This window comes from Bombina bombina, chromosome 2 (assembly GCF_027579735.1).
Source record: "Bombina bombina isolate aBomBom1 chromosome 2, aBomBom1.pri, whole genome shotgun sequence".
In the NCBI taxonomy this organism is placed as follows: domain Eukaryota; kingdom Metazoa; phylum Chordata; class Amphibia; order Anura; family Bombinatoridae; genus Bombina; species Bombina bombina.
This window is the reverse complement of record NC_069500.1, coordinates 622181249-622196662: the sequence shown is the minus strand read 5'-3', so window position 1 is coordinate 622196662 and position 15414 is coordinate 622181249. Positions and strand designations below refer to the sequence as shown.

General features: G+C 42.5%; 1 protein-coding gene across 1 annotated transcript in view; it reads right to left on the bottom strand.

Annotated features, from left to right (window-relative positions):
* Nucleotides 1–15414, bottom strand: part of UHRF2 (ubiquitin like with PHD and ring finger domains 2) — a 499671-nt gene that overhangs the window by 21114 nt on the left and 463143 nt on the right. The window contains exon 16 of the mRNA XM_053702563.1: nucleotides 11246–11344. Coding sequence (XP_053558538.1) covers nucleotides 11246–11344 — 99 coding nt within the window. The remainder of the gene's footprint in view (nucleotides 1–11245; nucleotides 11345–15414) is intronic.

The window sequence follows — 15414 nt, the reverse complement described above, 5'->3', positions numbered from 1 at the left end:
CTCCAAGCAGTCAGCTGGAGTGAAACCAGATTCGGATGTTCGAACGGACCCTGAACAAGAAGGTCTCGTCTCAAAGGTAGCTTCCAAGGAGGAGCCGATGACATATTTACCAGATCTGCGTACCAAGTCCTGCGTGGCCACGCAGGAGCTATCAAGATCACCGACGCCCTCTCCTGATTGATCCTGGCTACCAGCCTGGGGATGAGAGGAAACGGCGGGAACACATAAGCTAGTTTGAAGGTCCAAGGTGCTACTAGTGCATCCACTAGAGCCGCCTTGGGATCCCTGGATCTGGACCCGTAGCAAGGAACTTTGAAGTTCTGACGAGAGGCCATCAGATCCATGTCTGGAATGCCCCACAGCTGAGTGACTTGGGCAAAGATTTCCGGATGGAGTTCCCACTCCCCCGGATGCAATGTCTGACGACTCAGAAAATCCGCTTCCCAATTTTCCACTCCTGGGATGTGGATAGCAGACAGGTGGCAGGAGTGAGACTCCGCCCATAGAATGATTTTGGTCACTTCTTCCATCGCCAGGGAACTCCTTGTTCCCCCCTGATGGTTGATGTACGCAACAGTTGTCATGTTGTCTGATTGAAACCGTATGAACTTGGCCCTCGCTAGCTGAGGCCAAGCCTTGAGAGCATTGAATATCGCTCTCAGTTCCAGAATATTTATCGGTAGAAGAGATTCTTCCCGAGACCAAAGACCCTGAGCTTTCAGGGATCCCCAGACCGCGCCCCAGCCCATCAGACTGGCGTCGGTCGTGACAATGACCCACTCTGGTCTGCGGAATGTCATCCCTCGTGACAGGTTGTCCAGGGACAGCCACCAACGGAGTGAGTCTCTGGTCCTCTGATTTACTTGTATCTTCGGAGACAAGTCTGTATAGTCCCCATTCCACTGACTGAGCATGCACAGTTGTAATGGTCTTAGATGAATGCGTGCAAAAGGAACTATGTCCATTGCCGCTACCATCAACCCGATCACTTCCATGCACTGAGCTATGGAAGGAAGAGGAACGGAATGGAGTATCCGACAAGAGTCTAGAAGTTTTGTTTTTCTGGCCTCTGTCAGAAAAATCCTCATTTCTAAGGAGTCTATTATTGTTCCCAAGAAGGGAACCCATGTTGACGGAGATAGAGAACTCTTTTCCACGTTCACTTTCCATCCGTGAGATCTGAGAAAGGCCAGGACAATGTCCGTGTGAGCCTTTGCTTGAGGAAGGGACGACGCTTGAATCAAAATGTCGTCCAAGTAAGGTACTACAGCAATGCCCCTTGGTCTTAGCACAGCTAGAAGGGACCCTAGTACCTTTGTGAAAATCCTTGGAGCAGTGGCTAATCCGAAAGGAAGCGCCACGAACTGGTAATGTTTGTCCAGGAATGCGAACCTCAGGAACCGATGATGTTCCTTGTGGATAGGAATATGTAGATACGCATCCTTTAAATCCACCGTGGTCATGAATTGACCTTCCTGGATGGAAGGAAGAATAGTTCGAATGGTTTCCATCTTGAACGATGGAACCTTGAGAAACTTGTTTAAGATCTTGAGATCTAAGATTGGTCTGAACGTTCCCTCTTTTTTGGGAACTATAAACAGATTGGAGTAGAACCCCATCCCTTGTTCTCTTAATGGAACGGGATGAATCACTCCCATTTTTAACAGGTCTTCTACACAATGTAAGAATGCCTGTCTTTTTATGTGGTCTGAAGACAACTGAGACCTGTGGAACCTCCCCCTTGGGGGAAGTCCCTTGAATTCCAGAAGATAACCTTGGGAGACTATTTCTAGCGCCCAAGGATCCAGAACATCTCTTGCCCAAGCCTGAGCGAAGAGAGAGAGTCTGCCCCCCACCAGATCCGGTCCCGGATCGGGGGCCAACATTTCATGCTGTCTTGGTAGCAGTGGCAGGTTTCTTGGCCTGCTTTCCCTTGTTCCAGCCTTGCATTGGTCTCCAAGCTGGCTTGGCTTGAGAAGTATTACCCTCTTGCTTAGAGGACGTAGCACTTTGGGCTGGTCCATTTCTACGAAAGGGACGAAAATTAGGTTTATTTTTTGCCTTGAAAGGCCGATCCTGAGGAAGGGCGTGGCCCTTACCCCCAGTGATATCCGAGATAATCTCTTTCAAGTCAGGGCCAAACAGCGTTTTCCCCTTGAAAGGAATGTTAAGTAGCTTGTTCTTGGAAGACGCATCAGCCGACCAAGATTTCAACCAAAGCGCTCTGCGTGCCACAATAGCAAACCCAGAATTCTTAGCCGCTAACCTAGCCAATTGCAAAGTGGCGTCTAGGGTGAAAGAATTAGCCAATTTGAGAGCATTGATTCTGTCCCTAATCTCCTCATAAGGAGGAGAATCACTGTCGACCGCCTTTATCAGCTCATCGAACCAGAAACATGCGGCTGTAGCGACAGGGACAATGCATGAAATTGGTTGTAGAAGGTAACCCTGCTGAACAAACATCTATTTAAGCAAACCTTCTAATTTTTTATCCATAGGATCTTTGAAAGCACAACTATCCTCTATGGGTATAGTGGTGCGTTTGTTTAAAGTGGAAACCGCTCCCTCGACCTTGGGGACTGTCTGCCATAAGTCCTTTCTGGGGTCGACCATAGGAAACAATTTTTTAAATATGGGGGGAGGGACGAAAGGAATACCGGGCCTTTCCCATTCTTTATTAACAATGTCCGCCACCCGCTTGGGTATAGGAAAAGCTTCTGGGAGCCCCGGCACCTCTAGGAACTTGTCCATTTTACATAGTTTCTCTGGGATGACCAACTTGTCACAATCATCCAGAGTGGATAATACCTCCTTAAGCAGAATGCGGAGATGTTCCAACTTAAATTTAAATGCAATCACATCAGGTTCAGCTTGTTGAGAAATGTTCCCTGAATCAGTAATTTCTCCCTCAGACAAAACCTCCCTGGCCCCATCAGACTGAGTTAGGGGCCCTTCAGAAATATTAATATCAGCGTCGTCATGCTCTTCAGTATCTAAAACAGAGCAGTCGCGCTTACGCTGATAAGTGTTCATTTTGGCTAAAATGTTTTTGACAGAATTATCCATTACAGCCGTTAATTGTTGCATAGTAAGGAGTATTGGCGCGCTAGATGTACTAGGGGCCTCCTGAGTGGGCAAGACTCGTGTAGACGAAGGAGGGAATGATGCAGTACCATGCTTACTCCCCTCACTTGAGGAATCATCTTGGGCATCATTGTCATTGTCACATAAATCACATTTATTTAAATGAATAGGAATTCTGGCTTCCCCACATTCAGAACACAGTCTATCTGGTAGTTCAGACATGTTAAACAGGCATAAACTTGATAACAAGTACAAAAAACGTTTTAAAATAAAACCGTTACTGTCACTTTAAATTTTAAACTGAACACACTTTATTACTGCAAATGCGAAAAAACATGAAGGAATTGTTCAAAATTTACTAAATTTTCACCACAGTGTCTTAAAGCCTTAAAAGTATTGCACACCAAATTTGGAAGCTTTAACCCTTAAAATAACGGAACCGGAGCCGTTTTGAACATTAACCCCTTTACAGTCCCTGGTATCTGCTTTGCTGAGACCCAACCAAGCCCCAAGGGGAATACGATACCAAATGACGCCTTCAGAAAGTCTTTTCTAAGTATCAGAGCTCCTCTCACATGCGACTGCATGCCATGCCTCTCAAAAACAAGTGCGCAACACCGGCGCGAAAATGAGACTCTGCCTATGCTTTGGGAAAGCCCCTAAAGAATAAGGTGTCTAAAACAGTGCCTGCCGATATTATTATATCAAAATACCCAGATAAAATGATTCCTCAAGGCTAAATATGAGTTAATCATCAATCGATTTAGCCCAAAAAAAGTCTACAGTCTTAATAAGCCCTTTTTGAAGCCCTTATTTACAATCGTAATAAACATGGCTTACCGGATCCCAGAGGGAAAATGACAGCTTCCAGCATTACATCGTCTTGTTAGAATGTGTCATACCTCAAGCAGCAAGAGACTGCTCACTGTTCCCCCAACTGAAGTTAATTGCTCTCAACAGTCCTGTGTGGAACAGCCATGGATTTTAGTGACGGTTGCTAAAATCATTTTCCTCATACAAACAGAAATCTTCATCTCTTTTCTGTTTCTGAGTAAATAGTACATACCAGCACTATTTCAAAATAACAAACTCTTGATTGAATAATAAAAACTACAGTTAAACACTAAAAAACTCTAAGCCATCTCCGTGGAGATGTTGCCTGTACAACGGCAAAGAGAATGACTGGGGTAGGCGGAGCCTAGGAGGGATCATGTGACCAGCTTTGCTGGGCTCTTTGCCATTTCCTGTTGGGGAAGAGAATATCCCACAAGTAAGGATGACGCCGTGGACCGGACACACCTATGTTGGAGAAAGAACCTTCCAAGACAGTAATTTAATGTCAATCAAATGCATAGGCTCAAACGGAGTCCTCTGCAAAACTTTAAGAAGTAGATTTAAGCTCCAAGGAGGAGCGGTAGGTCTAAACAAAGGCCTGATTCTAGACTGAACAAAGGACTGCACATCAGGAAGCTCAGCGAGCCCTCTTGTGCAATAACACAGATACAGCCGAAATCTGTCCCTTTAGGGAACTAGCAGAAAGGCCCTTCTCCAAACAATCCCGGAGAAAGGAAAGAATCCTGGACAGATTAGAAGAATTTGTATATCTGTCCTGGCCAGAGTGGGAATATTGCACACCTTAAAATGTTTCTTCCCCAAAAAACAGTTGAATGCCTAAAAAAGGTGGCGCAAAGTGAATTGCTTATTCCCAAAGGTATGCTAATAAAAAAACTATGCACATATTATGTATTCCTATTTTTGTTAAGTTCATAAACCTTACAAAAATTATATCGATATATTAAGGATCTTATACTAAATCGTATAACACACTAGACAGAGGTATCTCTTTAAAATATGTGTTTATTTACACAAGGAATGGGTAATTACCCATATTTAAAATGTTATAGACACCGGTGTCTGTTTATACATCTAGTATGGACTATGCAGTGTTAAAATACATATTACTAAAATATAAAATAACTGTATATAGGCAATGTTGATGCTCAATAGTATTATAAAACACAGAAAATGCTAATGACAATATTGTCTCTGTTCGTGTTTGCCTTATGCCAGTTTCGTTAACTCCGCAAATGACAAGATATATTTAACTTCACAAATTTGAAGATATATTTTGAGTATCGTTGTTGAAAGTATTGCTGGTTAAACTTGGTATATATATATATGTAGAGAGAGAGAGAGAGAGAGAGAGGGAGAGAGAGAGAATATATATATATATATATATATATATATATATATATATATATATATATAGAGAGAGAGAGAGAGAGAGAGAGAGAGAGAGAGAGAGAGAGAGAGAAAAAGAAAGAGAGAGACTTAAATACTTTTGATATTAGCTGAAGGCATCAAATGTGATGGTGATGTAATTTGCTGAAAATAGCGTTTAGTGTTGATCAGCTTGTGGGTATATCAGGTTTCTACGCGTTTCGGCTTACAGCCTTTCTCAAGACCTTGAGCCTTTATATACCCACAAGCTGATCATCAGGAGAGCAGAGAAGCAGACAACCTGGGAAACAGGAGGCTATATACGGAGCACTCCACTAGGGAACCTGAAAACCGCATCAGCGGGTCACCGAGACAGCAGAGAAATAATCATCTGATAAACAGAGGCCGTATAGGTACACTCCACCGGGATAACCAAGAAACCGGAGATGCTTCCGGCACATCATCAAGCCAACCATCCGTTGGAATTACAGTGCACTGTAAACATTGGAAAGGAAAACCGGCAACAGTATAAATACGGAACTACACTTACCGCAACCACAACTAAGGTAAACTTTGGGTCGAAAGGCTGAAGTTCCATACATTCACGTAAGTCAACGTGCTTATCCGTTTTGAAAGATCCTACAACCTAACATTAAACGATACTATCAGCAAATTACATCACCATCACATTTGATGCCATCAGCTAATATCAAAAGTATTTAAGACTCTATATATATATATATGCCAAGTTCAACCAGCAATACTTTCAACAACGATACTCAAAATATATCTTCAAATTTGTGAAGTTAAATATATCTTGTCATTTGCGGAGTTAACGAAACTGGCATAAAGCAAACACTAACAGAGACAATATTGTCATAAGGAGTAATATGTATTTTACCACTGCATAGTCCATACTAGATTTATAAATAGACACCGGTGTCTATAACATTTTAAATACGGGTAATTACCCATTCCTTGTATAAACACATTTTAAAGAGATACATCTGTCTAGTGTGTTATACGATTTAGTATAAGATCCTTAATATATCGATATAATTTTTGCAAGGTTTATGAACTTAACAAAAATAGGAATACATATTATGTGCATAGTTTTTTATTAGTATACCTTTGGGAATAAGCAATTCACTTTGCGCCACTTTTTTTTTTAAAGAATCCTGGACACCTTGACCTTATGCCAGGGGAATCCATTCTCTTCCCACCAGAATAAGTAAGTCCTCCACACCTTATGATAGATGAGACGAGTGACTGGCTTTCTAGCTTGAATGAGAGTATCAATCACTCTCCCAGAAAAACCTCTTTTGGCTAGGACTAAGCGTTTAATCTCCATCAGAATCTAGATTCTCTTACTCTGGCTGCGTGAACCAAAGCACCCTGCTCCAGCAGATCTTTGTGACAAGGTAACCTCCATGGAGGAGATGAGGACATCCCCACCAGGTCCGCGAACCACATCCTTTGCGGCCACAATGGAGCAATTAGAAATGCTGAAGCTTGCTCCTGCTTGAAAAATGTAAACTAGACTGAACCTCCAAGGCACTGCTAATGCATCTATCAGCTCTGCCTGAGGATCCCTGGACTGTGACCCGTATCTTGGTATTGAGTCGGGACGCCATGAGATCTATATCCGGCGTACCCCATCTGTTGCAAAACTCTGCCAACACCTCGGGATGGAGAGACCATTCCCCCGGATGAAACTATTGTCTGCTGAGAAAATCCGCTTCCCAGTTGTCCGCACCTGGAATGTGGATCGCTGACAGTGAGCAGTTGTGGTCCTCCGCCCATTCCAGAATCCGAGATACTTCCCTCATTGCTAGGGAGCTCCTCGTTCCCCCCTGATGGCTGATGTAATCCACTGAGGTTATGTTGTCTGATTGGAATCTGATAAACTGGGACAAACCCAGAAGAGGCCAAGCCTTCAGAGCATTTAAGATCGCTCGAAGTTCCAAAATGTTGATCGGGAGGAGAGATTCCTCTCGAAACCACAGGCCCTGTGCCTTCCTGGCACTCCAAACAGCTCCCCATCCTGATAGACTTGTGTCCGTAGTCACAATCTCCCAGGATGGTCTCAAGAAGGATGTCCCTTGGGAAAGGTGATCTGGACAGAGCCACCAAAAGAGCGATTGTCTCAAACGGGTGTCCATAGAAATCTGTTTTGACAGATCCGAGTGGTCGCCGTTCCACTGGCTCAACATGCACAGCTGAAGAGGTCTGAGGTGGAATCTGGTGAATGGGATGTCGTCTTTGCTGGACACCATGAGCCTAATTACCTCCATACACCGGGCCACAGAGGGCCTTAAGGAGGTCTGTAGGGCAAGACAATTGGAAGTAATTTTGCAATGTCTCTGGTCTGTAAGAAATATCCTCATGGATATGGAATCTATTATCTTACCCAGGAATTCCACCCTGGTACTGGGAACCAGAGGATTATTCTCTAAGTTTATTTTCCATCCATGAGATCGAAGAAAAAAAAGATTTTGAATGGTCCTCTGCCAGCCAACAGGATGGAGCCTGAACCAGGATGTCGTCCAAGATTGGCGCTACTGTTATACCTCTGGTTCTCACCACCGTGAGCAGAGACCCCAGAACCTTCGCTCGAAGGGGCAGTAGCTAGACCAAATGGAAGTGCAACAAACTGGAAGTGCTGGTCCAGAAACGCGAATCTTAAGAACTTGAAGTGATCCTTGTGAATTGGAACATGAGGTAAGCATCCTTCAAGTCTATCGTAGACATGAACTGTCCCTCTTGAACTAAGGGCAGAATGGACCTTATCGTCTCCATCTTGAATAATGGGACCGACAGGAACTTGTTTAAGCACTTTAGGTCCAGAATCGGGCGAAACGTACCCTCCTTCTTTGGGACCACAAAAAGGTTTGAGCAGTACCCCAGACCTCTCTCTGCTAGAGGTACCGGCACAATTACTCCAAGGTAGGAGAGATTCCTCACGCACCCTAGAAAAGCTTCCCGTTTTTCTGGTCTTAAAGACAGGTTTGATATGAGGAATCTGCACGTGGGTGGATGAGATTTGAAACCTAACCTGTATCCCTGAGCGATGACCTCCAGAACCCAAAGGTCTTGCATGTCCCCAAGCCAAGCCTCCACAAAGAGAGAAAGTCTGCTCCCAACACGATCCAGTGACAGATCGGGGGCCGCCTCTTCATGACGAATTTGCTTCGGCTGGCTTCTTGTTCTGCTTGGATTTATTCCAAGACTGAGATGGTTTCCAAGTTCCCTTGGACTCTTCAGGGTTTGCAGAGGGCTGCTGGCGTTGGGACTTATCGGAGCGAAAGGGATGAAAATTAGGACCCTGTCCTTTAGGTTTATTCTTCTTATCCTGCGGTAGAAAGGCACCTTTGCCCCCAGTGACCGTGGATATGATTGAGTCTAGGCCTGGACCAAAAAGAATCTTCCCCTTAAATGGAAGGGAAAGTAATCTAGACTTTGAAGTCATGTCCACAGACCAAGACTTCAGCCAGAGTGCCCTACGGGCTAGAACAGAAAAACCTGATGTCTTAGCATTCAGGCGAATAATCTGCATATTTGCATCACAGATAAAAGAATTAGCTACGCTCAAGGCCTTAATTCTTTCCTGGATCTCGTCAAGGGGACCTTCCACCTCGATCATCTCCGATAAAGAGTCGCACCAATTGGTAGTGACTCCAGCCACCGCAGCAACCGCTGCTGCCAGTTGAAACAAATACCCCATGTGCTGAAACATCTTTCTTAAAAGTTTCTAGATTCTTATCCATGGGGGATCCTTAAATGACGAACTATCCTCAAGCGGGATAGTAGTGTGCTTAGCAAGCGTGTAGATAGCTCCATCAACTTTAGGGCCAATTGAGAGTCCGGAACCGGGAAAAGATTCTTAAAAGAAGGGGAAAAAAGAAGACCCAAGTCTCTTCCATTCATTCTTAATATTCGCCATCTTTACGGGAACCATGAAAAGTCTGTGGCACCACCCTGTCCTCATAAACCTTATCAGAATAGAAGGTTCCTCGGGTAATTTAGGTTATTGAACCTCTAAAGTAGCCAAAACTTCCTTTAACAGAAATCTAAAGTCTGGTTGCTCAGCAGCCAGAGGTTTAGAGGCAGCAGATTCCGACCCAGAAAGAGCATCCTCTGAAGTATCAGATGCATCCTCATCAGCGGATTATCTTGAATCAGATAAATCAAACAAGTTAGTAGATGACCCCTGTGAAGGATAGCAATATTTGACCTTTTGCTTGCGCTTAGCAGGGCGAGGTAAAGCACTGAAGGCCGCAGACACTGCCATTTGTAGCGGTTCAGTAAAGTCTGGCAGTAAGAGGGCCCCTCCCGAAGGAGGATTAGCAGTGCAATGGGAAGCTGCATGTGTAATAGGAGATGAATGCAGGGAACTCACCTCACGGGAAGGAGACCCTTCATAGGTGGACGGCTCAAAACATCTTGGTTTTCTTAGATATATGTACTTTATCAAGGCATGTGGAACATAATTGAGCAGGCGGGTATACCGTACCCTCCTCACAATAAAAGCAGGTATTAGATTTAGGTAAAGAGGGAGTACCCTCTAACGTATCAGAGTACTCCATAACTTGTGCTTTTAAGGCTGGCTTTTTTGGCTGGGGCACTCACCACCTCCTATGACCCAGGCCCCACAGAGAAACCGCTTTGTCTCCTGTAAACCGCACGGTCAGGAAAGAGGAAATCAGTGTGACCACACCCTGTCATGTGGTGTGCCATGCAGGACCGCCCCTGCTCCTGGAAGAAGCGCGCCAAACCTAACAGGTCGCGCAGCTATCCAAAACTAAAGTAAAACCTGAATGTTCCAACATCTGCCTGAGCCTCATCTCACACATGTCGCAGCATAAAACATAATAAAGCAAATTATGCGTAAAGCCCCCTGTTCAATAATCCCCTTCCGGAGATATTAACCTTTGATTCCATACAGATAAAAGGAGTCACACTGTGACCCTGTCTTCTTGCGTTATCATATGAATATAAAATGAAACAATCTAACCGGAATCAACGCCATGCAACAGACACACAGCCTCTCAAGTTTGACAGTCTTGTAGAATCGCTCCTGACATGGATTTGAGTGATAGAAGCAGGCAGTGAAACTCGTCAACACTGATTGCTTAGGAGCTGTTAATACGAGTCTGGATGGTTTTGCAGAAAGACTCTCCCTGCATCTCCAGACCCTAACATTCGTCAATGCTCTCAGTGAGAGGCTGACAAGACTACTTAAAACTCCAGTCCCAATGCCATACCGAAGGGTACTACCCTCTATAAGGAACTACTACGTATCTTTTGACACTTCTCTGCCATCCTCCGGTGACAAAAGGCAAAGAATGACTGGGGGATGAGGGAGGTATTTAAGCCTTTGGCTGGGGTGTCTTTGCCTCCTCCTGGTGGCCAGGTTCTGTATTCCCACAATTAATGAATGAAGCCGTGGACTCTCCTCATATTAAGAAGGAAATACATGTTCTAAAAAAGCATGTCAAACAGTCATTGTTAGCTAAATGCATTGTCTCGCACTTCTGCAACATACTGACTCTAAAAGCCTCTCTCATTTCCTTTGTTGTGGACAGATAGGGATGGGAGGAAAGTGAGCTCCTGCGCATATCATGCAATCACTGTACAGCTTGCAGGAGTAGTGGGGTTCTGAATTCTAAGAATGTACTCCAGTCTCTCTGGGAGCAGCATAAAAAAAGTCATTTTTTAGTTGCATACTACAGGACGCAAATAAATAATAAAAATGTTATACAGAATTACATTCTGTGTTTAAAAGTCCCTTTAATCTATAAAAATAATTGACATGTTTTTTACTTTAGATTCAAGTACTTACATAAAATCTACATGTAAATAGACTACTCAAGGTTTTGAGTCCCTTTACAATATTTTTTTGGAAAAGGAGAGTGAGAATGGAAATAGTTGAAAAACTTACTTTGCACACATTGTGGAGGCAAGCTGTTGTAACTGGCAGATAAACCAACTCCTGACAGCAGATACACATGAACGATTGCTCAACTTGCTTCAGAAATTTCTAAAGAAAATATATAAAATAAATAAAAAATAAGTAAAATAAAATGTGAAAATATTTAAATGTACACTTTTTGGTTCTATTTTTAAGATATAAAAAGGCTCCATCAAGAGCCTTGGAGCTTAAAAGGACACCGTACTGTAATTCTCCCCTTAATGTGTTCCCAATGATCCATTTTATCTGGAGTATATTAAATGGTATAAAAGCTGCTCATTTACCTTTATTTTATCATTTGAAATGGCTGTTTTTGCCTGGTGAAACCACATATATTAAAAATATGAATGTTTATATGCTCTGTAGAAAAGATATGTAAACAGGAGAGAACAGAATAAACCTGCCAGTGGGGGGCAGTAAAGAGACTTAAAAAAAATAATCTGAAATAGATTTTGCTCATGTAACCCCCCAGACAAATAGCATTTCAATACATATCTATAAGAATGTGTACAAATAAAAACAACATGGATAGGTCTGCCCATTTAAATGTACATATCCTAGGTAATGGATTTAATAAGCAAAAACTACTATTTCAAATACAAAAAAATTAAACACGAAGGAAATAAATTTACAGTACAGTGTCAATTTAAATAAGGATTCCATAGAAAAACAGTTTGTGAAACAGAAGATGCTTCAGGCTCTCTAGTGCACATTCACTTATATGGAAAATGTAAACAAAAAAGGCTGATGTTTAATCTTGCACTGTCAGCCATTCTATTCTTTTGTCCACCTGTCAATCCTGGCCAAAACTATACGTCAGCACCAAGGAAAAAGGTCAAATTTTGGCAAAAACATGAGTTATTCAATTTTTTTTAAAAACAATTAATATAATACGCTTGATGTAAAAAACCATGGGTTGTGACAAGAATACCATTACAAACCATTCTGTTTGTCAGTTTCAGATTCTCTCATCAGTTACAGGCCAGAATGTATGTTCCTTTGTGGGAACAACAAATATATTACAATCAATTCCCCATACCCGCTCTTATGTGGGTTAAAGTTGAGCAACTCTAGTGGACCCACATATCTGAGACAGAGGCAAGCCATGTCCCTTTGCAGTGACTTATGGATTCCTGGATTTGGTTTGTCTTTTTGGGCTGACAGAGAGATATCAAGATGAGCTTTACAATTTGAAGGAACACATCTGAAAGGAGCTGTGTTTGGAAAAGTCATGAAGCAAAAAAACATAATTTATGTAAGAACTTACCTGATAAATTCATTTCTTTCATATTAGCAAGAGTCCATGAGCTAGTGACGTATGGGATATACATTCCTACCAGGAGGGGCAAAGTTTCCCAAACCTCAAAATGCCTATAAATACACCCCTCACCACACCCACAATTCAGTTTAACGAATAGCCAAGAAGTGGGGTGATAAAAAAGTGCGAAAGCATATAAAATAAGGAATTGGAATAATTGTGCTTTATACAAAATCATAACCACCACAAAAAAAGGGCGGGCCTCATGGACTCTTGCTAATATGAAAGAAATGAATTTATCAGGTAAGTTCTTACATAAATTATGTTTTCTTTCATGTAATTAGCAAGAGTCCATGAGCTAGTGACGTATGGGATAATGACTACCCAAGATGTGGATCTTTCCACACAAGAGTCACTAGAGAGGGAGGGACAAAATAAAGACAGCCAATTCCTGCTGAAAATAATCCACACCCAAAATAAAGTTTAATGAAAAACATAAGCAGAAGATACAAACTGAAACCGCTGCCTGAAGTACTTTTCTACCAAAAACTGCTTCAGAAGAAGAAAATACATCAAAATGGTAGAATTTAGTAAAAGTATGCAAAGAGGACCAAGTTGCTGCTTTGCAAATCTGATCAACCGAAGCTTCATTCCTAAACGCCCAGGAAGTAGAAACTGACCTAGTAGAATGAGCTGTAATTTTCTGAGGCGGAGTTTTACCCGACTCAACATAGGCAAGATGAATTAAAGATTTCAACCAAGATGCCAAAGAAATGGCAGAAGCTTTCTGGCCTTTTCTAGAACCGGAAAAGATAACAAATAGACTAGAAGTCTTTCGGAAAGATTTAGTAGCTTCAACATAATATTTCAAAGCTCTAACAACATCCAAAGAATGCAACGATTTCTCCTTAGAATTCTTAGGATTAGGACATAATGAAGGAACCACAATTTCTCTACTAATGTTGTTGGAATTCACAACTTTAGGTAAAAATTCAAAAGAAGTTCGCAACACCGCCTTATCCTGATGAAAAATCAGAAAAGGAGACTCACAAGAAAGAGCAGATAATTCAGAAACTCTTCTGGCAGAAGAGATGGCCAAAAGGAACAAAACTTTCCAAGAAAGTAATTTAATGTCCAATGAATGCATAGGTTCAAATGGAGGAGCTTGAAGCGCCCCCAGAACCAAATTCAAACTCCAAGGAGGAGAAATTGACTTAATGACAGGCTTTATACGAACCAAAGCTTGTACAAAACAATGAATATCAGGAAGAATAGCAATCTTTCTGTGAAAAAGAACAGAAAGAGCAGAGATTTGTCCTTTCAAGGAACTTGCAGACAAACCCTTATCTAAACCATCCTGAAGAAACTGTAATACTTTCGGTATTCTAAAAGAATGCCAAGAAAAATGATGAGAAAGACACCAAGAAATATAAGTCTTCCAGACTCTATAATATATCTCTCTAGATACAGATTTACGAGCCTGTAACATAGTATTAATCACAGAGTCAGAGAAACCTCTGTGACCAAGAATTAAGGGTTCAATCTCCATACCTTTAAATTTAAGGATTTCAGATCCTGATGGAAAAAAGGACCTTGAGACAGAAGGTCTGGTCTTAACGGAAGAGTCCACGGTTGGCAAGAGGCCATCCGGACAAGATCCGCATACCAAAACCTGTGAGGCCATGCTGGAGCTACCAGCAGAACAAACGAGCATTCCTTCAGAATCTTGGAGATTACTCTGGGAAGAAGAACTAGAGGCGGAAAGATATAGGCAGGATGATACTTCCAAGGAAGTGATAATGCGTCCACTGCCTCCGCCTGAGGATCCCGGGATCTGGACAGATACCTGGGAAGTTTCTTGTTTAGATGAGACGCCATCAGATCTATTTCTGGAAGTTCCCACATTTGAACAATCTGAAGAAATACCTCTGGGTGAAGAGACCATTCGCCCGGATGCAATGTTTGGCGACTGAGATAATCCGCTTCCCAATTGTCTATACCTGGGATATGAACCGCAGAGAGTAGACAGGAGCTGGATTCCGCCCAAACCAAAATTCGAGATACTTCTTTCATAGCTAGAGGACTGTGAGTCCCTCCTTGATGATTGATGTATGCCACAGTTGTGACATTGTCTGTCTGAAAACAAATGAACGATTCTCTCTTCAGAAGAGGCCAAAACTGAAGAGCTCTGAAAATTGCACGGAGTTCCAAAATATTGATCGGTAATCTCACCTCCTGAGATTCCCAAACTCCTTGTGCCGTCAGAGATCCCCACACAGCTCCCCAACCTGTGAGACTTGCATCTGTTGAAATTACAGTCCAGGTCGGAAGCACAAAAGAAGCCCCCTGAATTAAACGATGGTGATCTGTCCACCACGTTAGAGAGTGTCGAACAATCGGTTTTAAAGATATTAATTGAGATATCTTTGTGTAATCCTTGCACCATTGATTCAACATACAGAGCTGAAGAGGTCGCATGTGAAAACGAGCAAAGGGGATCGCGTCCGATGCAGCAGTCATAAGACCTAGAATTTCCATGCATAAGGCTACCGAAGGGAATGATTGTGACTGAAGGTTTCGACAAGCTGTAATTAATTTTAGACGTCTCTTGTCTGTTAAAGACAGAGTCATGGACACTGAATCCATCTGGAAACCCAGAAAGGTTACCCTTGTCTGAGGAATCAATGAACTTTTTGGTAAATTGATCCTCCAACCATGATCTTGAAGAAACAACACAAGTCGATTCGTATGAGATTCTGCTAAATGTAAAGACTGAGCAAGTACCAAGATATCGTCCAAATAAGGAAATACCACAATACCCTGTTCTCTGATTACAGACAGAAGGGCACCGAGAACCTTTGTAAAAATTCTTGGAGCTGTA